At 49.2% G+C, this 24,170-nt stretch overlaps 1 protein-coding gene across 3 annotated transcripts in view; it reads left to right on the top strand.

Annotated features, from left to right (window-relative positions):
- Positions 1-288: 288 nt before the first annotated feature.
- Positions 289-24,170, top strand: part of LOC133358323 (ATP-dependent translocase ABCB1-like) — a 53,136-nt gene continuing 29,254 nt past the window's right edge. The window contains exons 1-8 of one of the 3 annotated variants that reach the window (XM_061576585.1): positions 289-385; positions 15,766-15,873; positions 17,592-17,682; positions 19,543-19,591; positions 20,109-20,247; positions 21,434-21,533; positions 23,171-23,362; positions 23,704-23,875. In XM_061576585.1, coding sequence (XP_061432569.1) covers positions 15,810-15,873; positions 17,592-17,682; positions 19,543-19,591; positions 20,109-20,247; positions 21,434-21,533; positions 23,171-23,362; positions 23,704-23,875 — 807 coding nt within the window. In that variant the 5' untranslated portion in view covers positions 289-385; positions 15,766-15,809. Of the gene's footprint in view, positions 621-15,765; positions 15,874-17,591; positions 17,683-19,542; positions 19,592-20,108; positions 20,248-20,496; positions 20,516-21,433; positions 21,534-23,170; positions 23,363-23,703; positions 23,876-24,170 lie in introns of those variants that run through there. The other 2 variants (XM_061576584.1, XM_061576586.1) reach the window with 2 other exon arrangements.

Below are 24,170 nucleotides of genomic sequence, written 5' to 3'. Positions count from 1 at the left end.
CAGTGACGATGGTAGTGATGATGATGGTCGTGGTGATGATGGTAATGATGATGGTTGGTGGTGGTGATAACAATGACACGAGTAATAATGATGGTAGCGATGATGATGATGATGGTGGTTGTACTGATAGTGATGATGGTTGTTACTGATAGTGATAATGATCGTAGAGGATGTAGCCACCGGAATTACAGCGCCGTTGCATCAACAAGTCAGATATAGCATGAGGTGATGGGGCGGTCCCTCATGCTTAAAGCATTCTGACCCACCCACCCACCGACTCACCTCCACCATCTATAAAACATCAAACGCACAGCTCACACGCGAGACGGACGTTGGAGCAGAAACGCCGACGGTCGATCAGTCGGCGCTCCCTTCGCAAACAAAAGTGAGTTGCGAGCGTGTCGCTTGCTAACTCGGCAGCCGAATGCGTGGGACGCCAACCGCTGGGCTGAATCATTTATTTCGGCATCGCCCTGGTGCCACGCGGTGGCTTCGACAACTTTTCCACGGCGATTCGGGTCGACGTGTCACTCGGCGTGTCGGACGCCGCTTGTGTAGAGAGACACGCGCGCGCACGCGGGCGACTTGAATCCGACTGCGAGCGATCTCTGGAACCAAAGGTAAGGCACACTTGCGCAGTCGACACCAGACGTCGCAAACGGGTTTTGATTCCTTACCCGTACCCAGCCGCACCAGGGTCGCAAACGGCTACCTGTACCCGGCCGGGTACAGGTAGCCGTATCCTACCCGTACCCAGCCGCACCAGGGTCGCAAACGGCTACCTGTACCCGGCCGGGTACGGGTAGCCGTATCCTACCCGTACCCGGCCGCACCAGGGTCGCAAATGGTTACCCGTACCCGGGCGGGTACAGGTAGCCGTATCCTACCCGTACCCTACCCGAAATGAGTGACAAACGGTGACTCACAAGTGACTCACGGCCTACCCGTACCCGTCCCCGGCCGCACCAGGGTCGCAAACGGGTACCTGTACCCGGCCGGGTAGCCGGGTATCGGGTAGGGTACGGGTATCGGGTACCCGGTTGCGACCTCTGGTTGACACGCACGGACATTGGCAGGGCACAGTAGGGGAATCGTGGGGACAAGCGAACGACTGGCATGGCGGGAGCTGTCCCAGCTAAGACGGTTCGTAAATGCATTCAAAAGGGGGAAACTCCGAGCGAGCAGAAAGAACGCGCACGCGAGGTGAAGCCCACGGGGGGAAGGGAGGTCTGTGGGTCTGTGTCAGCTTGGGGCTTTCACTGAGAGGGGGGTGGGCACGTGGCTTATTCGAGAACGCGGCCATAGTTGGGGGGGGTGGGGGGGGCTATCGTGCATATAGTTTTAGTTTTGAGTGGAACTTGGGCGGGACGACGATGGTGATGCCGATGTGGACGATGGTCGAGACAAATAACGGAACGAAAGCCCAAGGGAGGGAACGCAGCGTGCGAGCGGAGGAAGACGTCGACCGGATGGAGATGAAATCAACCCGGCGGTATTTTTCGATTTAAAGCTTTCGTGACTGCAGGGATTCATCTTCTTGGTTCTTTCGGTAAAGTCACGTAGAAGGGAAGTAATAAAATAGTAAAAATTAAACATAATACAATAATTCGCACGACGTTTCGCCCACAATGCAAGCAGCCGTCCTCAGGTGGAGAACAGGTCTGTCGGGAAGACGCTGTCTTCCCTTCTACGTGACTTTACCGAAAGAACCAAGAAGATCAACCCGGCGGTGTTCAAGGGCTGGCTGTAATTGGTCGATCGCGTGTTCGTGATAGAAGGAGGGGGGAGGGGTTGAGGTTGTTTAAGGGTAAACTATAAACTTTTTAAATCCTTTATATTAAGTTCACTTGCTTGCTTACGACCGTGCAAATCTTTCGGTCGTTTTATAACCCACTTCCCGTGATCCAATCGAGCTGACATTTTGCACACAGACTCGTTGTGCGTGACAATTTATTTTCGTGAAATTTTTTTTCTCCAAAATTTTTACACTTTTTAGGAAAAAATACATTATATTTAATTACCAATTGCTTAATATAGGTGGCAGCCATCTCAAGCCAGAGGACGAGAGGACTCCAGCCGCCACGCATATAAAGGATTTATAGTGAAAAACTTTGTTTTTACGGGTTAATTTTTTTTTCACCAGGTAAAGCCCCCCACGAAGCTGCTTCTTTTACAGACGCGAGTTTGGCTGTCACGAACGATAGCGGCTCTACGAATTGACTCCTCGTCGGCACGTGGAGATTTTACAGCAAGTCGGCAAATAGTGTTAGACGCGGAACGCCGTGGAGGAGATAAACCGGATGACCCGGATAAAGATCCACGTGACCACGGCGAGAGAGACACGCGAACTCGAAATATGCAGCAGCAGGTGTCAGGAGTCGGGATCGAACCCGCGAACTCTTGTATACCAGGCGAGGTAGTTAACATCTCCTAGCTCCCGTAGTGATGATGAGAGAGAGAGAGAGACACGTAAGTCCCACTTGACACCCCTTGATTCGAAACATGTACGGCGTGTACACGAAACACGGGGAATGGCTTTTAAATGTTGTATAACCTCTTAAACTCCTGTATATGTAGATGCCACTGGTTCTTCACGTTCTGCAGACGTAGATGCCACTGGTTCATCACGTTCTGTATATGTAGATACCACTGGTTCTTCATGTTCTGTATATGTAGATGTCACTGGTTCTTCATGTTCTGTATATGTAGATGCCACTGGTTCTTCATGTTCTGTATATGTCGATGCCACTGGTTCTTCATGTTCTGTATATGTAGATGTCACTGGTTCTTCATGTTCTGTATATGTAGATGTCACTGGTTCTTCATGTTCTGTATATGTAGATGCCACTGGTTCTTTATGTTCTGTATATGTAGATGCCACTGGTTCTTCATGTTCTGTATATGTAGATGTCACTGGTTCTTCACGTTCTGTATATGTAGATGCCACTGGTTCATCACGTTCTGTATATGTAGATGCCACTAGTTATTCATGTTCTGTAGATGCCACTGGTTCTTCATGTTCTGTATATGTAGATGCCACTGGTTCTTCATGTTCTGTATATGTAGATGCCACTGGTTCTTCATGTTCTGTATATGTAGATGCCACTGGTTCTTCATGTTCTGTATATGTAGATGCCACTGGTTCTTCATGTTCTGTATATGTAGATGTCACTGGTTTTTCATGTTCTGTATATGTAGATGCCACTGGTTCTTCACGTTCTGTATATTTAGATGCCACTGGTTCTTCATGTTCTGTATATGTAGATACCACTGGTTCTTCATGTTCTGTATATGTAGATGCCACTGGTTCTTCATGTTCTGTATATGTAGATGTCACTGGTTTTTCATGTTCTGTATATGTAGATGCCACTGGTTCTTCATGTTCTGTATATGTAGATGCCACTGGTTCTTCATGTTCTGTATATGTAGATGTCACTGGTTCTTCACGTTCTGTATATGTAGATGCCACTGGTTCTTCATGTTCTGTATATGTAGATGCCACTGGTTCTTCATGTTCTGTATATGTAGATGCCACTGGTTCTTCATGTTCTGTATATGTAGATGTCACTGGTTTTTCATGTTCTGTATATGTAGATGCCACTGGTTCTTCATGTTCTGTATATGTAGATGCCACTGGTTCTTCATGTTCTGTATATGTAGATGTCACTGGTTTTTCATGTTCTGTATATGTAGATACCACTGGTTCTTCATGTTCTGTATATGTAGATGCCACTGGTTCTTCATGTTCTGTATATGTAGATGTCACTGGTTTTTCATGTTCTGTATATGTAGATGCCACTGGTTCTTCATGTTCTGTATATGTAGATGCCACTGGTTCTTCATGTTCTGTATATGTAGATGTCACTGGTTTTTCATGTTCTGTATATGTAGATGCCACTGGTTCTTCATGTTCTGTATATGTAGATGCCACTGGTTCTTCATGTTCTGTATATGTAGATGTCACTGGTTTTTCATGTTCTGTATATGTAGATGTCACTGGTTCTTCACGTTCTGTATATGTAGATGCCACTGGTTCTTCATGTTCTGTATATGTAGATGTCACTGGTTCTTCATGTTCTGTATATGTAGATGTCACTGGTTCTTCATGTTTTGTATATGTAGATGCCACTGGTTCTTCATGTTCTGTATATGTAGATGCCACTGGTTCTTCATGTTCTGTATATGTAGATGCCACTGGTTATTCACGTTCTGCAGACGTAGATGCCACTGGTTCATCACGTTCAGCAGATGTAGATGCCACTGGTTCATCACGTTCAGCAGATGTATATGCCACTGGTTCATCACGTTCAGCAGATGTAGATGCCACTAGTTCATCACGTTCAGCAGATGTAGATGCCACTGGTGCATCACGTTCAGCAGACGTAGATGCCACTGGTTCATCACGTTCTGCAGACGTAGATGCCACTGGTTCATCACGTTCTGCAGACGTAGATGCCACTGGTTCATCACGTTCAGCAGATGTAGATGCCACTGGTTCTTCACGTTCTGCAGACGTAGATGCCACTGGTTCATCACGTTCAGCAGATGTAGATGCCACTGGTTCTTCACGTTCAGCAGATGTAGATGCCACCACCGCCATCTATAACTTGCGACTCTCGGTCCGAACAGGCAACTGGACATACGGACGGGTTTGTCCGTACCTCTGAAAGTTCGTAAGTCGATTGTTCGTCAGTAGAGGAGTGCCTATACAGCTCGCTAACAGCACTTGCCCCGACAGTCTGTTAAGGCTATACAGGGGATCTTTGTCTTTGCCTATACAGCAGCTGGGTCCCTAAGGGATTCGTCACGACTCACAAACGAGTAATATTAAACGGGTGTTAAACGAAACGCAGGTTGCAAAGTGTCATTTGGAACGTTAGGTACAGGCGCACGGCCGCGCCTATAGTTTAGTGGCATGAACGCACGCGAATCGAGCATCAGCATCTTGATTTAGACTGCATGGAGGAATCTGATGAGCTACGAAGCTGTTGATATCACAGATGGGCGGGTCTGCAATGGAAACTTTCGGTGGTAGCACGAGGCGTCGGGGATATGTTGGAGCTTACCAGGAACTTGACTTGTGTTTTGGTTGAATAATGGAAGTAGAGTGGGGGGCGGGGGGATGAGACCAAGCTGAAACGTGGAGCAGCAACTCGGAAAGACTTTTCTATTTTTACCAAACAAACTTTTGAGCATTTAAAGCTTTCGTGACTGCAGGGATTCATCTTCTTGGTTATTTCGGTAAAGTCACGTAGAAGGGAAATAATAAAATAATAAAACTAAAACATAATAAAATAATTCTCACGACGTTTCGGCCACAACGCAAGCAGCCGTCCTCAGGTGAAGAACAGGTCTGTCGGAAAGACAGCGTCTGAATGAGACGCTGTCTGAATGAGACGCTGTCTTTCCGACAGACCTGTTCTTCACCTGAGGACGGCTGCTTGCGTTGTGGCCGAAACGTCGTGAGAATTATTTAAAAATGTTTTAGTTTTATTATTTTATTATTTCCCTTCTACGTGAATTTACCGAAATAACCAAGAAGATGAATCCCTGCAGTCACGAAAGAAGCTTCAAATCGAAATTCAACTGGGCTTTGTCGGGCGGTGGCGGGTTTAACGACACACTTATATTTAATATATTTACGCAATCTCCCCCCCCCCCACCCCAATAACCTCTAAGGTTAAGGAGGCACTGCTGGGGTTTTTACGGGTGGGAGTTTAGAAATAAACTAAGTTGCCCTCTAGGTGATTGGCAGGATTTGTTATTTTAAGATTTTTTTTTTTGTGATGAGTCGTCTTCCTGGCACCATCACGCGAGCTGTCGGTCTGCTACGAACCCGGTGACCCGAGTTCGATTCCCGCTCACGGTAAAGGGCCGTCCATAAATGACGTCACGCACCGAGAGGAAGAGGGGGGGGGTCAGATATTTGTGACGATGTGTGACAGGGGCGGGGGGCGGTGTTTGAGAAATGTGACGTCACATCAAAATGCTGCAACTTTAAATAAATGTAGACAACACGTTCTACTTAATTAAATAGACTTTGTAATAAATGTTTTCCCCTAGAACAGCAGAGTGCAGCGCCACATTAAATACGCACTACGATGACAATCGTTTAAAGCGATTTGAAGCATGTTTTATTTTTTTTGGGGGGGCAGAGCTTTGTGACGTCATATTTGAGGGGGGGGGGGTCTGACTTTTTGTGACGCCGTTTGACGATGGGGGAGGGGGGGGAGTCAAAAATTATCCTAAATCGCGTGACGTCATTTATGGACGGCCCCAAACCAACACCGGTGACGATTCTCTGAACCGGTCCTGGGCCTCCTCCCCTAGGTCGACTCGGCCTCAAATGAGTACCTGGTTGCGATGTGTAGTAAACATCGGCACCGGGGAGACAAAGGCGGCCGGGCGTGGTGCTGGCCACCAAAACCCCCTCGTGTGCCATGCCGGCCTTCAATAGGTGCTCGCTAACACAGCACTTGCCCCAACAGTCTGCTGAGGCTACGCGGGGGATCTTTGTCTTTTGTTGATGTCGTCCCTTTGATATATTGGCGCAAGGTGTCTGGTCACGTGTGTAGAGGGGTCACGTGTGTAGAGGGGTTACGTGTGTAGAGGGGTCACGTGTGTAGAGGGGTCACGTGTGTAGAGAGGTCACGTGTGTAGAGGGGTTACGTGTGTAGAGGGGTCACGTGTGTAGAGGGGTCACGTGTGTAGAGGGGTCACGTGTGTATAGGGGTCAAGTGACGCGGCTACCTCCGTCTTTACTGTACACCAACGTCATCATCATTATCACCACTACAATCATTGTTACCATCATCATTACCATCATCATCACCACTACAATCATTGTTACCATCATCATTACCATCATCATTATCACCACTACAATCATTGTTACCATCATCATTACCATCATCATCACCACTACAATCATTGTTACACCATCATCATTACCATCATCATCACCACTACAATCATTGTTACACCATCATCATTACCATCATCATCATAATCACTACAATCATTGTTACACCATCATCATCACCACTACAATCATTGTTACACCTTCATCATTACCATCATCATCATCACCACTACAATCATTGTTACACCATCATCATTACCATCATCATCATCACCACTACAATCATTGTTACACCATCATTACCATCATCATCATCACCACTACAATCATTGTTACACCATCATCATTACCATCATCATCATCACCACTACAATCATCGTTACACCATCATCATTATCATCATCATCATCATCACCACTACAATCATTGTTACACCTTCATCATTACCATCATCATCATCACCACTACAATCATTGTTACACCTTCATCGTTACCATCATCATCATCACCACTACAATCATTGTTACACCATCATCGTTACCATCATCATCATCATCACCACTACAATCATTGTTACACCATCATCATTACCATCATCATCATCACCACTACAATTATTGTTACACCATCATCATTACCATCATCATCACCACTACAATCATTGTTACACCATCATCGTTACCATCATCATCATCACTACAATCATTGTTACACCATCATCGTTACCATCATCATCATTACAGTCATCGTTACCATCATAGTTACCATCATCGTTACCATCATCGTTACCATCATCATCGTTACCATCATCACCATTACAGTCATCGTTATCATCATAGTTACCATCATCGTTACCATCGTCATCATTACCATCATCATCGCCACCATCATCATCATCGTCACCATCCTTGTATCCCGCACTTCCAATTAGCGCTGTTGGCCACGTACAGTGCAAAACAAGTTCTACATGCATAAATAATGGCCCCCGCAGTGGCGAAATGTTAACTACCTCGCCTGGTCTACAGGAGGTCGTGGGTTCGATCCCGACCCTGACACCTGCTGCTGTATATTTGGAGTTTGCGTGTCTCTCATCATCATCACAGTGGATAGGAGATGTTAACTACCTCACCTGGTCTACAGGAGGTCTTGGATTCGATCCCGACCCTGACGCCTGCTGCTGTATATTTGGAATTTGGGTGTCTCTCTCATCATCACGGTGGCTAGGAGATGTTAACTACCTCGCCTGGTCTACAGGAGGTCGTGGGTTCGATCCCGACCCTGACACCTGCTGCTGTATATTTGGAGTTTGCGTGTCTCTCTCTCATCATCATCATCACGGTGGCTAGGAGATGTTAACTACCTCGCCTGGTATACAGGAGGTCGTGGGTTCGATCCCGACCCTGACACCTGCTGCTGTATATTTGGAGTTTGCGTGTCTCTCTCTCATCATCATCACCACGGTGGCTAGGAGATGTTAACTACCTCGCCTGGTATGCAGGAGGTCGTGGGTTCGATCCCGACCCTGACACCTGCTGGTGTATATTTGGAGTTTGCGTGTCTCTCATCATCATCACAGTGGATAGGAGATGTTAACTACCTCACCTGGTCTACAGGAGGTCTTGGATTCGATCCCGACCCTGACGCCTGCTGCTGTATATTTGGAATTTGGGTGTCTCTCTCATCATCACGGTGGCTAGGAGATGTTAACTACCTCGCCTGGTCTACAGGAGGTCGTGGGTTCGATCCCGACCCTGACACCTGCTGCTGTATATTTGGAGTTTGCGTGTCTCTCTCTCATCATCATCACGGTGGCTAGGAGATGTTAACTACCTCGCCTGGTATGCAGGAGGTCGTGGGTTCGATCCCGACCCTGACACCTGCTGCTGTATATTTGGAGTTTGTGTGTCTCTCTCTCTCATCATCACGGTGGCTAGGAGATGTTAACTACCTCGCCTGGTATGCAGGAGGTCGTGGGTTCGATCCCGACCCTGACACCTGCTGGTGTATATTTGGAGTTTGCGTGTCTCTCATCATCATCACAGTGGATAGGAGATGTTAACTACCTCACCTGGTCTACAGGAGGTCTTGGATTCGATCCCGACCCTGACGCCTGCTGCTGTATATTTGGAATTTGGGTGTCTCTCTCATCATCACGGTGGCTAGGAGATGTTAACTACTTCGCCTGGTATGCAGGAGGTCGTGGGTTCGATCCCGACCCTGACACCTGCTGCTGCATATTTGGAGTTTGCGTGTCTCTCTCTCTCATCATCATCACGGTGGCTAGGAGATGTTAACTACATCGCCTGGTATACAGGGGGTCGTGGGTTCGATCCCGACCCTGACACCTGCTGGTGTATATTTGGAGTTTGCGTGTCTCTCATCATCATCACAGTGGATAGGAGATGTTAACTACCTCACCTGGTCTACAGGAGGTCTTGGATTCGATCCCGACCCTGACGCCTGCTGCTGTATATTTGGAATTTGGGTGTCTCTCTCATCATCATGGTGGCTAGGAGATGTTAACTACCTCGCCTGGTATACAGGAGGTCGTGGGTTCGATCCCGACCCTGACGCCTGCTGCTGTATATTTGGAGTTTGGGTGTCTCTCTCATCATCATCACGGTGGCTAGGAGATGTTAACTACCTCGCCTGGTATGCAGGAGGTCGTGGGTTCGATCCCGACCCTGACACCTGCTGCTGCATATTTGGAGTTTGCGTGTCTCTCTCTCTCATCATCATCACGGTGGCTAGGAGATGTTAACTACATCGCCTGGTATACAGGGGGTCGTGGGTTCGATCCCGACCCTGACACCTGCTGCTGTATATTTGGAGTTTGCATTGTCTCTACCTGTACTTGTCGCTTTTTCTCTGGGACCTCCGGTTTTACCCCTCCACATTAAGAATCAACATCGTGCGCTTGGAGTATTTTGCCAAAATATATTTCTACGTGACGATGATGGGCCACTTCTTTGAGCTATCAGTTAGTGGCCAGGTCGCTTCTGAAAGAAGAGCTACATAGCTCAGTGGGCCTTACCTGATAAAAAAAAATATCCTAATTAACATCAGGTTTAAGTCCAGTGTGATTACAGCAAAAACCTACCCTGGAGCCGATATATCGTCAGATCATAACCCAGTAACAGCTACAATAAGACTCAAATTGCGATCAATCCAATGTACAAAGACGAGACGAGCAGACCTGGAGAAACTGAAAAACAGCGCCGATAAAATACAAGTACAGCAACATCTCAACGATAGCATCCGCTCAATAACAACAGAAACAGCAGATGTTCAGGAGTACTGGCGCTCGTTCAAACAATGCATCACAAACAACAGAAGTCATGCTGGGACATCGGCCACTGAAAAAGAAACAACGATGGATGACACATTGTATTCTCGATCTAATGAGCAAACGAAGAATGTACAAAAATAACAACTTGGAGAAGTACAAACAAATGCAACAGAAGATCAGAGAAGCAATCCGACAGGCAAAAGAAAAGTGGATGGAAGAACAATGCGCCGAGATTGAAGAACTAATTAAAAAACATGACAATTTGACTCTGCACAAGAAGTATATTCTTAGGTTTTTTCGGTAAAGTCACGTAGGTAAAACATCAAAATTAATTAAAATAAAATAAAACAAAAATCACGACGTTTCGGAGGCAACAAGAAGCTCAAAGAATCTGGTAACATCTACAGACCAGCCCCAACAGCTACCTTGTATGCGGACAACAACCAACCAATCCTAAATAAACAAGAACATATTTACACCTGGACAAACTATATACACAAGCTCTATGGCGCCGCGAGAACACCTGCAGAAAAAGACCAACAGATGTCGAAAGACGCTCTACACATTTTAACATCAGAAGTAGAACATGCAATCAAAACAGCTAAGTCAGGCAAAGCGTGCGGGCCCGTCACAATCCATGTAGAATTGCTCAAACTATTAGACAGTAACAACATACGACAACTGACTAATTGGTACAATCATATATACAATGGCAATAAAATTCCATCCGACTGGCTACAATCCATCTTTGTGGCCATACCAAAGAAAGCAACAAGCCGCAAATGCGAGGACTACAGACTGATAAGCTTGATGAGCCACGTGCTGAAAGTCTTCCTGAAGGTGATCCAACAGCGCATACGTTCCACATGCGAAAATGAATTGAAGAACACACAGTTTGGCTTCTGCAAAGGACTAGGCACAAGAGAAGCAATCTTCTGTCTACAGATACTACTACAGCGATGCTACGAACATCAGAAAGAAGTGTACGTCTGCATCATAGATTACGAGAAAGCCTTTGACTCAGTAGACCACGACCGACTAGCAGCTCTATTAAAACAACTGGGACTAGATAAAAACGACATCAACTTCATCATTGCTCTTTATTGGAAGCAAACAGCCCAACTCCGATATGACAACGAATTGACAGACCCAACACCAATACAAAAAGGTGTACGACAAGGCTGCCCACTTTCACCCAGTCTTTTCAACATCTACTCGGAGCAGATTTTTGATCGAACACTAGCAAATAAAAACATTGGTATTAAAGTCAATGGACAATACATTAACAACATCAGTTATGCCAACGACACTGCACTGTTGGCCGATTCGGAACAAGACCTACAACAATTCTTGGACGAGATTGCCACAGAGAGTCAAATATGGGGCTTACGAATTAATAAAAAGAAAACAAAGGTTATGAAGGTCAGCCGAACTACAAGCGAAATAACAATCAAGCTTGGCAGCGAAAAATTGGAACAAGTACACCGATTTAAATACCTTGGTGTAATCATTGACTATCAGTTGAACCATGAAGTCGAAATCAAGAGCAGAATTGAACAAGCAAGGCAAGCATTTATTAAATGGAAAACACTCCTTGCAGATCACAACTTGAGTACATCACTGAAACTGTGCACACTGAAATGCTACATCTGGTCAATTTTGCTGTACGGAGTAGAGACGTGGACACTGACAACAACAGCAACAAAAAGGCTCGAAGCTTTCGAGATGTGGCTGTATCGAAGGATGCTGAAAATCCCATGGACAGCCAAAACCACCAATACACAAGCTCTGCAAGATATGGGCACTGACAGGCAACTGCTGAAGACCATAATTAGCAGGAAGTGTTACTACCTAGGCCACATTGCCCGAAACGACCACAAGTACCAGCTATTAAAGCAAATCTTGGAAGGAAAAATCGAAGGGAAAAAACGACCAGGACGGCTAAAAACGACATGGCTCAGTAACATCAAAACATGGCTACAATAAACAACAGCAGCACAAACTCTACACGCCGTGCTAGACCGGGACCAATATCATCGTGAAGTCGCACACGCCGTTAGGCAGCACTAAAGAAGAAGAAATTTAAAAAAGATGGACCCGATTTTAAATCGCTATATCTCTGTAACCACGAACCGCCCATGAATGAAACTCTTACCACTTGAAAGGGTGGGGCGTAGAGAGGGCGGGGCATAGAGAGAGGGCGGGGCACAGAGTTTCAAATGATGACCGCGAGATGCCTCTCCCAGCGCACAAACAGCCCCTAGCCTCAGTCACAACACAAGGGGCGTTTTGTGTTCTGCAGTTCGGCAAGACTGAATCCGTAATCGCGGTGCAGCGTGCGTTTCAACGGCGTTTTGGCATTGAGCCGCCAACGTCAAAGAGCATTCGTCGTTGGTGCCGACAATTTGAGGAAACGGGCTGTTGATGTAAGGGGAAGAGCACGGAGCGACCACACACCTCAGAGGAAAACGTGAGAAGAGAGGCGTTTGGGATGAATTCAACTATCGTCTCGATGTTGTCCGTACAGCAGGTGGAGGGTACATTTATAAAATGGTTAGTAAAACTTGATAACTCGTTAAACCGTTTGTAACTTTTTGTGTAATTGTAACATGTTGCCATCGTGAAATATACTGCTTTGAAATTGAGTCCATCTTTTTCGAAAACCTTGTATAATTCTAGATTTGAAGCTTTCGTGACTGCGAGGATTCATACTCTTAGTTTTTTGGGTAAAGTCACGTAGGTAAAAAATTAAATTAAAATTAATAAAAATAAAAGAATAAAAATCACGACGTTTCGGAGGCAACACAAGCTTCCGTCTTCAGGTGAAACCGTCACAGCAAAATATCTGTATCAAGTATAATAGAAAATAGTTTGAATAGTTGGCAATATAGATGTGTGTGTGTACGCTACTCGGCAGGCAGCTATCGCCTCGTGCAGTGCATTGTGGGTTGGGTGTGACCGCGTGGTCCGTGATGCCACGCAATTTCACTGCGTGCTCCCCTTTATTCTTTGAAAAAAATCTACTACTACGCCGACTACCACCGCACAGAGCGAGGGGAAACTTCTTACGATGATCACCTTGTTCTTACGATGGATAACCTCTTACGATGGATAACTTATTACGTTAGATAACCTCTTACGATGAACCTTGCTCGTTCCCAGCCGCGCGTGAATGCACTCTTCATCCGTCGCAACTCTGACGCTTTGGGGCCGGCGGTGAACAACCGATGGCATCAACCCGGTGGGCAGGCACATACCGACGTTGGGCCGACGTTGGGTCAACGTTGGGCCAACGTCGGGATGTGGTTGAAAACGTTAGGCCTGACTTGGGCCCGGCGACGTTCCATGTTTACTCGGCGGCCTCCTTCCTTGCATTTATTTCTTCCGTGTGATGTGCATCTACATCAGGGGTCGGGAACCTTTTTGACTGGGAGAGCCATAAAAGCCAAATATCTCTAAATATATTTCATTGAGAGCCATATAGTATTTTTAACGTATAATAAATTAAATATGTCTTACTTTTAATGCAACTTCTGGTGCTGCATGGTTTTGCTGATTGCCTTGTAGTCTGGTTCGTACGTGGTGAGGTTGAGCTTCATGCAGGCGTGACCCGTGAAATTTATCTTCAAAACTTATTTCTGTTTACTTTAAAATGACACAGCATTATTAAACAATATCACAAGTATTTTAAAATCAGTTCCAAACCGATTTTTTTATTTATTTTTGTTATTATTATTTTCAACTCAAAATTGTCTGGGAGCCATATGCCGTCACTGGAAGAGCCATATATGGCTCGCGAGCCATAGGTTCCCGACCGCTGATCTACATCAACCAACGGCTACAATTTAACATTCAGGTGTTCAGGCCAGATAACCGCATCAGGAGCAAGCGGAGTGTACCGCTGTGATGTTTTCCTTCGTGCTTGTGGATCGGGCCATTGCGTCATTCCACGTTGTACTACGTGTCTGCCCTGGGTGACTCACAGTCGCACACGCTACTGGAGATTTTTCAAATTTTCCACCAGCGCAACAGGGATCAAGCATGTGCTGCCGCTGAAGCTTTGTCAAGCGGATGCGGTTTAGGGTGGGAAGTTCAAACCCAGATGTTCTTGCTGCGTGTGGCTCTTTCACAACAAGCTGGTGTTTGTTCACGAGATCCGTTGAATTCCATTCCCCGGCGTCGTTGTCGGTTAAGCGCACAGGTCCAAAACGGACATGCCGTGCGTGACCTTGCAAGCGACGACGAGTGGACGTCATCGTGTTGAATGGGGAGAGGCGACTGCTCCACCCCCACTCCCCTCCCCCGTGACTGCAGGGATTCATCTTCTTGGTTCTTTCAGTAAAGTCACCACGTAGAAGGGAAATAATAAAGTAATAAAATAATAAAAATACAACATAATAAAATTATTTTATTTTATTATGTTTTATTTTTATTAAAAATACAACATAATAAAATTATTTTATTTTATTATATTTTATTTTTATTATTTTATTACTTTATTATTTCCCTTCTACGTGACTTTAATATAATAAAATTATTTTATTTTATTATGTTATATTTTTATTATTTTATTATTTCCCTTCTACGTCACTTTAATATAATAAAATTATTTTATTATGTTTTATTTTTACTATTTTATTATTTCCCTTCTACGTCACTTTACCGAAAGAACCAAGAAGATGATTCTCAGGAGATTCCCTTTGCTGTGTGTGTGTCACCTCGGCGTGGCATTTTTCTTTCCTCGCCGCAGTGCGCCCGCCACGACCGCGTCCCCCGTCGCTCATGGTCCGTGCCGCGGGGACGAACGCCGCCGCCGCCACCACCAACCCCGCCCCAACGTTTGTTCTTTCTCTCTAGATTTGAAGCTTTCGTGACTGCAAGGATTCATATTCTTAGGTTTTTTCGGTAAAGTCACGTAGGTAAAAAATTTAAAATTAATAAAAGTAAAATAAAAATAAAATCACGACGTTTCGGAGGCAACACATGCTTCCGTCTTCAGGTGGAACCGTCACAGCACGATTGCTGTATCAAGCGTTGTGATAGCTGTATCACTTGATACAGCTATCGTGCTGTGACGGTTCCCCCTGAAGACGGAAGCTTGTCTTGCCTCCGAAACGTCGTGATTTTTATTTTATTTTTATTTTACTTTCATTAATTTAATTTTTTCACAGCACGATAGCTGTATCACTTGATACAGCTATCGGGCTGTGACGGTTCCACCTGAAGACGGAAGCTTGTGTTGCCTCCGAAACGTCGTGATTTTTATTTTATTTTTATTTTACTTTCATTAATTTAATTTTTTTCACAGCACGATAGCTGTATCACTTGATACAGCTATCGGGCTGTGACGGTTCCCCCTGAAGACGGAAGCTTGTGTTGCCTCCGAAACGTCGTGATTTTTATTTTATTTTTATTTTACTTTCATTAATTTAATTTTTTTCACAGCACGATAGCTGTATCACTTGATACAGCTATCGGGCTGTGACGGTTCCACCTGAAGACGGAAGCTTGTGTTGCCTCCGAAACGTCGTGATTTTTACTTTATTTTAATTCTACTTTCATTAATTTTGATTTTTTTTACCTACGTGACTTTCTTCTTTTTCTCTCTCTCCAGGAATCCACCTACCCCAGGATCGTCCTCCACCCGCAGCCGCCGAGATGGCCGGGAAGGGGAAGCAGAGCGACGGATTTGATCTGACGCCAACCTTCATTCCCGAACGAGGTAAACGCTCCCACCGGGCTCTTCGTTTTTTGGCGGTGCCCACGCGAAATCCCAAACGCTCATCCGTCGCTCCAGTCGGCCAAACGTCCCCAATGCAGTACTGCCAGCAGCAGCAGTAGCAGCGGCAGCAGCGGCAGTAGCAGCAGCAGTAGCAGCAGCAGTAGCAGCGGCAGTAGCAGCAGCAGCAGCAACAGCGGCAGCAGCAGCGGCAGCAGCAGCAGCAGCAGCCTCCTGGGAAGTAGGCCTTGGTACTCGGTGAGGCATGATCGTAAATAAATCGCACCATCACGAAGTCAAGCCGGGGTTGAGCCTGGACAGTGCTCGGATGGGGTGACCACCGTGCATGCCAGATGCTATAGGCTCCTGCTGCTGCTGCTGCTGGGATGCTTTGGCGGGCAGCAGAGGACAGGGTAGCACCCCCCCCTCTCCCCGCCCCCATTGGTGTTGTGCTGTACTCTCTGCGCCGCCCGTCTTCGCCAAACCCGCACTGACCAGCATGGTGAAGTACGGTCAAATAACGCGCGAGGCTCTAGTCCAGCGGCGGATTGACGGCGGCGTCGCCGTGAGATGCCCGGGGACCTGGTGTCATCGCTTAACCCGGAGCCGCGGTCAGGTGGCGTAAGGCTACGCTCTCTTTCTGCGTGCGGCGTTTATTTAACCTGCGTGTGTGTGTGCGTGTGTGCGGGGAGCGGTGGTGTAGCGGTTAGCGCAGCGCTGCGCTACGAACCTGGCGACCCGGGTTCGATTCCCGCTCACGGCCAACACCGCCAGTGACGATTGTCTGAACCGGTCCTGGGCCTCCCTAGGTCGACTCGGACTCAAATGAGTACCTAGTGCGGTGTGTAAACATCGCTGCTGGGGAGACAAAGGCGGTCGGGCGTGGTTGCTGGCCACCCACCCCCTCGTGTGCCGTGCCGGCCTTTATAGGTGCTCGTTAACAGCACTTGCCCGTACAGTCTGTTAAGGTTATACGGGAGATCTTTATCTTTGTACACGTTGAACGTCTTTCGCACCGTCCGTAGACAGCCGAGCTAATCGGAGGTTGCGGGGGAAAGACAAGAAACTAAACACACACAAAGCATTTTTGCCTCCAATGGCCTTTCTAATAACCTTTGTGTGTGCGTGTGTACCGTGCATACACGACTGTGTTTGTGTGTGTGTGTCGTATGTGTACATGTACACATGTTGGGAGAGGTGGCGCAGTGGTTAGCGCATTTAGCTGTGGAGCCGGCGACCCGACTTTGATTCCTGCTCGTGGCTACCAACACCTGTGACGATTGTCTGAACGGGTCCTGGGCCTCCCCTAGGTCGATTCAGCCTGAAATGAGTACCTGGTGTGGAGTGTAAACATCGGCCACCCACCCCCTCGTGTGCCGTGCCGGCCTTCGTAGTGCCTCTGAAGCCAACGACCCGAGTTAGATTCCCACTCTCCCCTAGGTCGACTCAGCTTCGGATGAGCACCTACCTGGTGGGGTTGGCAAACCGCAGTAAACGTGGAGCGTTGGGGCGACGTTGGGTCAACGTTAAACCAACGTCGGACCAACGGTGGGTCAACATTGGCATGTTAACCGCGCGTTGTGTGTGTGCGTGTACGTTGAACTTCTTTCGCACCGTACTTCGCCAACTGTGCCAATCGGCCTCAATAGGCGCTCACTGACAGCGCTGGGGTGGGGGGCGCGGTGCCTCCCTTTTTTTTGCGTGTCGTCCGTTGCGTGCAGGTAGCGTCAAGAATGGCTTCCACAACGCCGGCTTCGAGCGAGACGCGCCAGAGGAGGTCACAAAGGAGGAGGTCACAAAGAAGGCGAACAAGTGAGTCCACGGTTCTTTCATTGGGGGGTGGAGGGGGGGGGTGAGGCTGGGCTTCTGTGACGTCAGAACGGTTCAGCGGCGACAATGAGGGGCGGCCTATCGCTGTGACCCAGAGGTCGCAAACGGGTTTTGATTCCTTACCCGTACCCGGCCGCACCAGGGTCGCAAATGGGTACGGCTACCCTTTCCCTACCCGAAATGAGTGACAAACGGCTACTCACCAGTGACTCGCGGCCAACCCGTACCCGTACCCGGCCGCACCAGGGTCGCAAACGGCTACCCGATACCCGTACCCTACCCGATACCCGGCTACCCGTACCCGGTCGGGTACGGGTAAGGAATCAAAACCCGTTTGCGACCTCCATCGGGGGAGGACATTGAGCGGTGGAAGACGAAGAATCTGAATGCCGATTTTTTTTTATGCTCGAGATTTTTCTGTGCGCTATGCAGCCTTTTTTTTTTTGACGAGTGTCCAGTCAGGATGGCGGGGCAGAGTGTTACAATACAACAACAATACAACAACAACAATACAATACAATAATAACAACAATACAATACAACAACAATACAATAACTACAATACAATACAACACAATACAATAATAACAATACAATACAACAACTACAATACAACACAATAATAACAACAATACAATACAACAACTACAATACAACACAATACAATAATAACAACAATACAATACAATACAACAACAATACAACAATACAATAATAACAACAATACAACAACAATACAACAATACAACACAATACAATAATAACAACAATACAACACAACAACAACAATACAACAACGATGGGGAGGGCAAAGTACAGGGAAGGGTAAGCAAAGCGCAAAAAATAAACTTAGACCGCAACTTTAACACGTAGCAGGCTTTCGCGACCAGTATTATTTAAATAAAGGTTTTTGGGTTAGATCGCGTTATTTATAAATGTGTCGCAACCCTCCACCATCCGAGACGGCCAATCAGTAAAAAAAAGTGTCACGTTCACAAAAGACAAAATAGTTCACTACTTTAGCCCACCGGTGTGTTGAAGAGTGGATCCACAACATTGAAAAATGTTTGAGTAGTACGACGTTTCGCTGGAGATTACACCCAGCATCGTCGGGCGATTTGCCAGAGTAGTGAACTGATCGCGGTCTTAAATAGTGCAGGATTACGTCATCATTGTTGAACCCCATCAGGATTCGAGATCGGAGGCGGAGGTGTGGGTGGGGGTGAATGCAATTATGTAATAGATCTGTAATCAGCCACTTGGCATGTGACTCGCCTGTAAGGAATTGCAATGTGTGTGTGGTCTGTTACTTGATAAGACGCCTCCAGCCTGCGCTGAATCTAAAGCTGTCACAGCAATTTAAATTGCATCTCTCCCCCCCCCCCCCCTTATCTCTCTTCCCCCCCATCTCTCTCCCCCCCCCATCTCTCTCCCCCCCCCCATCTCCACCCCCCATCTTCCCACCCCATCTCTCTACCCCCCCCTCCTCATATCTGTCCCCTCCCATCTCTCTCTCCACCCCCCCATCTCTCTCTCCACCCCTCCCCCCCCATCTCTCTTCCCCCCCCATCTCTCTATCCCCCCCATCTCTCTCCCCCCTCATCTCCCCCCCCATCTCTCTCTCTCCCCCCTCCATCTCTCTCCCCCCCCCCCCATCTCTCTACCCCCCCCCCCCCATCTCTCTCCCCCCCCCATCTCTCTCTATCCCCCCTCCATCTCTCCCCCCCATCTCTCTCTCCCCCCCCCCCCCCCATCTCTCTACCCCCCCCCATCCCATCTCTGTTCCTCCCCCCCATCCCCCCCCATCTCCCCCCCCCCCATCTCTCTCCCCCCCCCAATCAGAGACAAGAAGGACAAGAAGCCAAAGCAGACAGTCGGCGTACTGGAAGTGGTAATTATAATCACTACGCCGCACGTACATTTACATACGTGTAGTTATTATACACACACGGGTAAAACATTGCTTCTACCTGAGTCGTTGCCTCCGCGTCATTGTGTGTCGATGTTTCTCTATCAATGTGTCCGTGTCTCCATGCCGTTGTCTCTGTTGATGTCTCCATATCGATATCCGTGTCGATGTTTCGGTGTCGATGTCTCCGTGTCGATGTTGCTCTATCAATGTGTTCGTGTCCGTGTCTCCATGCCGTTGTCTCTGTTGATGTCTCCGTGTCGATGTTTCTCTATCAATGTGTCCGTGTCTCCGTGTCGATGTCTCTGTATCGATGTCTCTGTGTCGATGTCTCCATGTCGATGTCTCCGTGCCGTTGTCTCCGTGTCGATGTCTCCGTGTCGATGTCTCCGTATCGATGTCTCTGTGTCAATGTCTCTGTGTCCGTGTCTCCGTGTCGATGTCTCCGTGTCGATGTCTCCGTGTCGATGTCTCCGTGCCGTTGTCCCGGTGCCCGTAGTTCCGGTTCGCCGACGGCCTGGACGTGGCCCTCATGATCGTGGGCCTGGTGGCTGCGATGGGTCACGGAGGAGCCCTCCCGCTCATGATCATCGTGTTCGGTCAAATGACCGACAGCTTCGTCCGCAGCGGCATCAACGGTGGGAAGGGGGGGGGGGGTCACGACCTCGCGATTCACGACCTTTATTCAGACCGGAGGAAATCCGATGACCTATGAAGCTCTTTTTCACAGGTGTCCAGATTCGCTCTCTTTGCCTCTCGTTCTCTCCGTCTCGACGTCGTCGGTCTGACGCTGCCGTGACGCTCTTTTGGCGCGACTGTGGGGGGCCGCAGCGACTCTGGCCCCCTGTGATTGAACCGGACTCTCAAAGACTCGCTCGAGTGACACTTGAAGAAGGGATATCGGAGGTAGCTCTGTGGTGATATCTACTCCTGCAGGTCATTCTCTAACATGGGAAGTGGGTTAAATTTTGACTTAAAGCTTTCGTGACGGCAGGAATTAATATTCTTGGTTCTTTCGGTAAAGTCACCAAGATAGAAATAAATAAAAATTAAATTAAATAATAATGAAAGCAAAAAGCCCACGACGTTTCGATCGCAACACTAGCGGTCTTCATCAGGCGGAGAGAAAAAGAAAAAAGAAAAAGACCGCCTTATTTTGTATCTTATTCTATTATTTGTATTTCTATCTACGTGACTGTACCGAAAGAACCACGAACATGGCAAGTGGGACCAGTGTCGTCACGTGATGAAGGGATCTCGGAGGTAGCTCTGTGAAATCCGCTTCTGCGGGCCGCTCTCTGCTCATGTGGAGGCGTCCGTGACGCCGTGATGCCGGCAGAGGCGATCCGGTGATCAAAGCCCGGAGAGAGACGATGTGAAACCTCCTCTCTCCATCGCTCGCTCGGTGCCTGTGAGTGCGTGTGTGTGTGTGCCTGTACGTGTGGGGAGCGGTGGTGCAGCGGTTAGCGCTGCGGTGCGCTACAAACCCGGCGACGCGAGTTCGATCCTCGCGCACGGCCAACGCCGGTAATGATTATCTGAACCGGTCCTGGGCCTCCCCTTGGTCGACTCGGCCTCAAATGAGTACCCCGTGCGGTGTGTAAACATCGCTACTGGGGAGACAAAGGCGGCCGGGCACGGTGTTGGCCACCCATCCCCCTCGTGTGCCGTGCCGGCCTTCGTAGGTGCCACTCACTAACAGCACTTGCCCCAGCAGTCTGTTGAGGCTACACGGGGGATCTTTGTCTTTGTGTGTTATCCGCGTGGAGTCTCCGTGTAATCAATTCTCGGTGGCTTCTGCGCGCGCCCTGTCCTGTGCCACAGCCACGGTGCCCGGCGGTGCCAACGACACGAACGTCACCTTCCCGTCGGCAAACCTGAGCGCCACCGAAATGGGCGACTTGCTGCAGGCCGAGATGTCGAAGTGAGGATCGTCGTCGCCCTTGTCCTGCGTCGTCATCGTCATCATGATCATGATCGTCATCGTCATCATGATCGTCGTCGTTGTCATTGTCGTTGTCGTCGTCTTCGTCATCATGGTCATCATCGTCGTCATCATCGTCGTCCTTGTTATCATCGTCGTCGTCATCATCGTTTTGGTCAATGTCACGGTCATCATCCTCATCATGGTCATCATCTTCGTCATGATTGTCATCATCATTGTCATGGGTCTCAATGATAATCACCGCCATCATCATCTTCGTCACCAACGACATCTTTGTCACGGTTATCGTTATCACCGTCATCATCATCATCATTGTGGTGCAGCAGCAGCAAGCGCAACGGGTAGCAGGAGTAGCTGCCAGAGCAGTAACAGCAGTAGAAACAGCAGGAGCAGTAGCAACAGCAGAAACAGCAGCAGTGGCAGCAGGAGCAGCAGCAGTAGCAGGAACAGGAACAGCAGTACCAGCAGCAGGAACAGCAGCAGTGGCAGCAGGAACAGCAGCAGTAGCAGTAGCAGGAACCGGAACAGCAGCAGTGGCAGCAGGAATAGCAGCAGTAGCAGTAGCAGGAACCGGAACAGCAGCAGTGGCAGCAGGAACAGCAGCAGTAGCAGCAGCAGTAGCAGCAGCAGGAACCGGAACAGCAGGCATGGCAGCAGGATCGGCAGCAGTAGCAGCAACAGGAACAGCAGCAGTGGCAGCAGGATCAGCAGCAGTGGCAGGAACAGCAGTAGCAGTGGCAGGAGCAGCAGTAGCAGGAACAGGAACAGCAGCAGTGGCAGGAACAGGAACAGCAGCAGTGGCAGGAACAGCAGTAGCAGGAGCAGGAACAGCAGCAGTGGCAGCAGGATCAGCAGCAGTGGCAGGAACAGCAGTAGCAGGAGCAGGATCAGCAGCAGTAGCAGGAACAGGAACAGCAGCAGTAGCAGGAGCAGGAACAGCAGCAGTGGCAGCAGGATCAGCAGCAGCAACAGGAACAGCAGTGGTGGCAGCAGGAGCAGCAGTAGCAGCAGGAACAGGAACCGCAGCGGTGGCAGCAGGATCAGCAGCAGCAACAGGAACAGCAGTGGTGGCAGCAGGAACAGCAGCAGTAGCAGCAGGAACAGGAACCGCAGCGGTGGCAGCAGCACCTTCCAAAGTGATGCCCACCATGAGCCAACACCACAGACGTTCCAAGTGGTTATGATAATACTACGACTCGTAATGGTAATAATGATGATGATCAAGCAGCGCAAGGGTTCCTCCCTTTTCAAAGCTCAGTTTTTATCTTGTCGGAGGGCGCAAGCCGACGGCGGAGGCTGACGGAGGCCACGGCAGCTCTTGGGGTGGGGAGGGCTATTAGTCCGGCAGTGGATTGAACACGTCGCTCGCAGCCCGACCCCGGGCGGGCACGCCGTAGCGTCACAAAGTTTCGCGGAGACGACGGTCCGGCGGGCGCCACCTCGCCGCCATCTGGGAGTCGGCCGCAAAGTGAGGGGGGGGAGGGGCGGGGGGTGTTGTGGCCGGGGTGCGATGGAGATAGCTTCGGCAACGGTGGAGAATGCGGGAGGAGAGCGGGGATCGAGCATTGCTCCTCTCGCCTCCTGAACTCTGACCCCTCCCGCCGTGGCCTGCGCAGGTACGCGTGGTACTACGTGGCCATCGGCTGCGCCGTGCTGGTGTCCGCGACGCTGCAGGTGTCGTGCTGGATGCTGGCGGCGGCGCGCCAGTGCCAACGCATCCGCCACCAGTTCTTCCGCGCAATCCTCCACCAGGAGATGAGCTGGTTCGACACGACGCAGATCGGCGAGCTGGGCTCGCGACTCACCGAGTGAGCACCGCACACGCGCGCGCGGAGTCGGGCGCACACGTACACGCGGAGTCACATACACATGGAGTCAAGTACACGCACGCCCGGCGCTCCGCTCGTTGTTGTGAGCGTCGTTCCTCTGCCCTCCGCTGTTGCTGAAGGGCGACTGCCTCCAACGGCCCAGTAGCAGCAGCAGCAGCGTCCTTCCTTCAACAACCTCCTCCTTGACACCGCCGGTACCGGTCACAGAAAGCTTGCGGGGGTGACAAGCACCATCCTGTTCACGGCACCGTGACTCATCCCCTCTCCCACCCCCACCTCCGTCTCTCTCTCTGTCTCTCTGCCATCCTCCCGTCTCGCAGCGACATCAACACGATCAACGTTGGCATCGGCGACAAGGTCAGCCTGTTCATGCAGTTCTTCTCCTCCTTCGTGGTGGGCTTCGTCATCGGCTTCGCCCACGGCTGGAAGCTCACGCTCGTCATCCTCTCCGTGAGCCCGCTGCTCGCCATCTGCGCCTCGATGCTCGCCAAGGTGAGAACGGCGCCGCTCCGTCGGCGAACGGGGCTGGCGGTCACGGCGTGGGCCACGCCTTGACTGCCCGCTCGCTCGCTCGCTCGCTCATTCGTCGACCGTTCGCTCGCCCGCTCGATCGATCGCTCGCTCGCTCAATCGCTCATTCGTCGACCGTTCGCTCGCTCGCCCGCTCGATCGATCGCTCGCCCGATGGCTCGTTCGCTCGCCTGCTAGATTGGGTGGATGAGCTCGCGCGCTCACTCCTCTAACCCTCCGTTGTTGTTGTTGTTGTTAGGCGACTGCTTGCTCCAAC

Source organism: Lethenteron reissneri, chromosome 61 (assembly GCF_015708825.2).
Source record: "Lethenteron reissneri isolate LAM-NWPU_2019-01 chromosome 61, ASM1570882v1, whole genome shotgun sequence".
Taxonomy (NCBI): Eukaryota; Metazoa; Chordata; class Hyperoartia; order Petromyzontiformes; family Petromyzontidae; genus Lethenteron; species Lethenteron reissneri.
The sequence above is the reverse complement of the archived record's forward strand: the minus strand, read 5'-3'. Positions and strand labels throughout refer to the sequence as shown.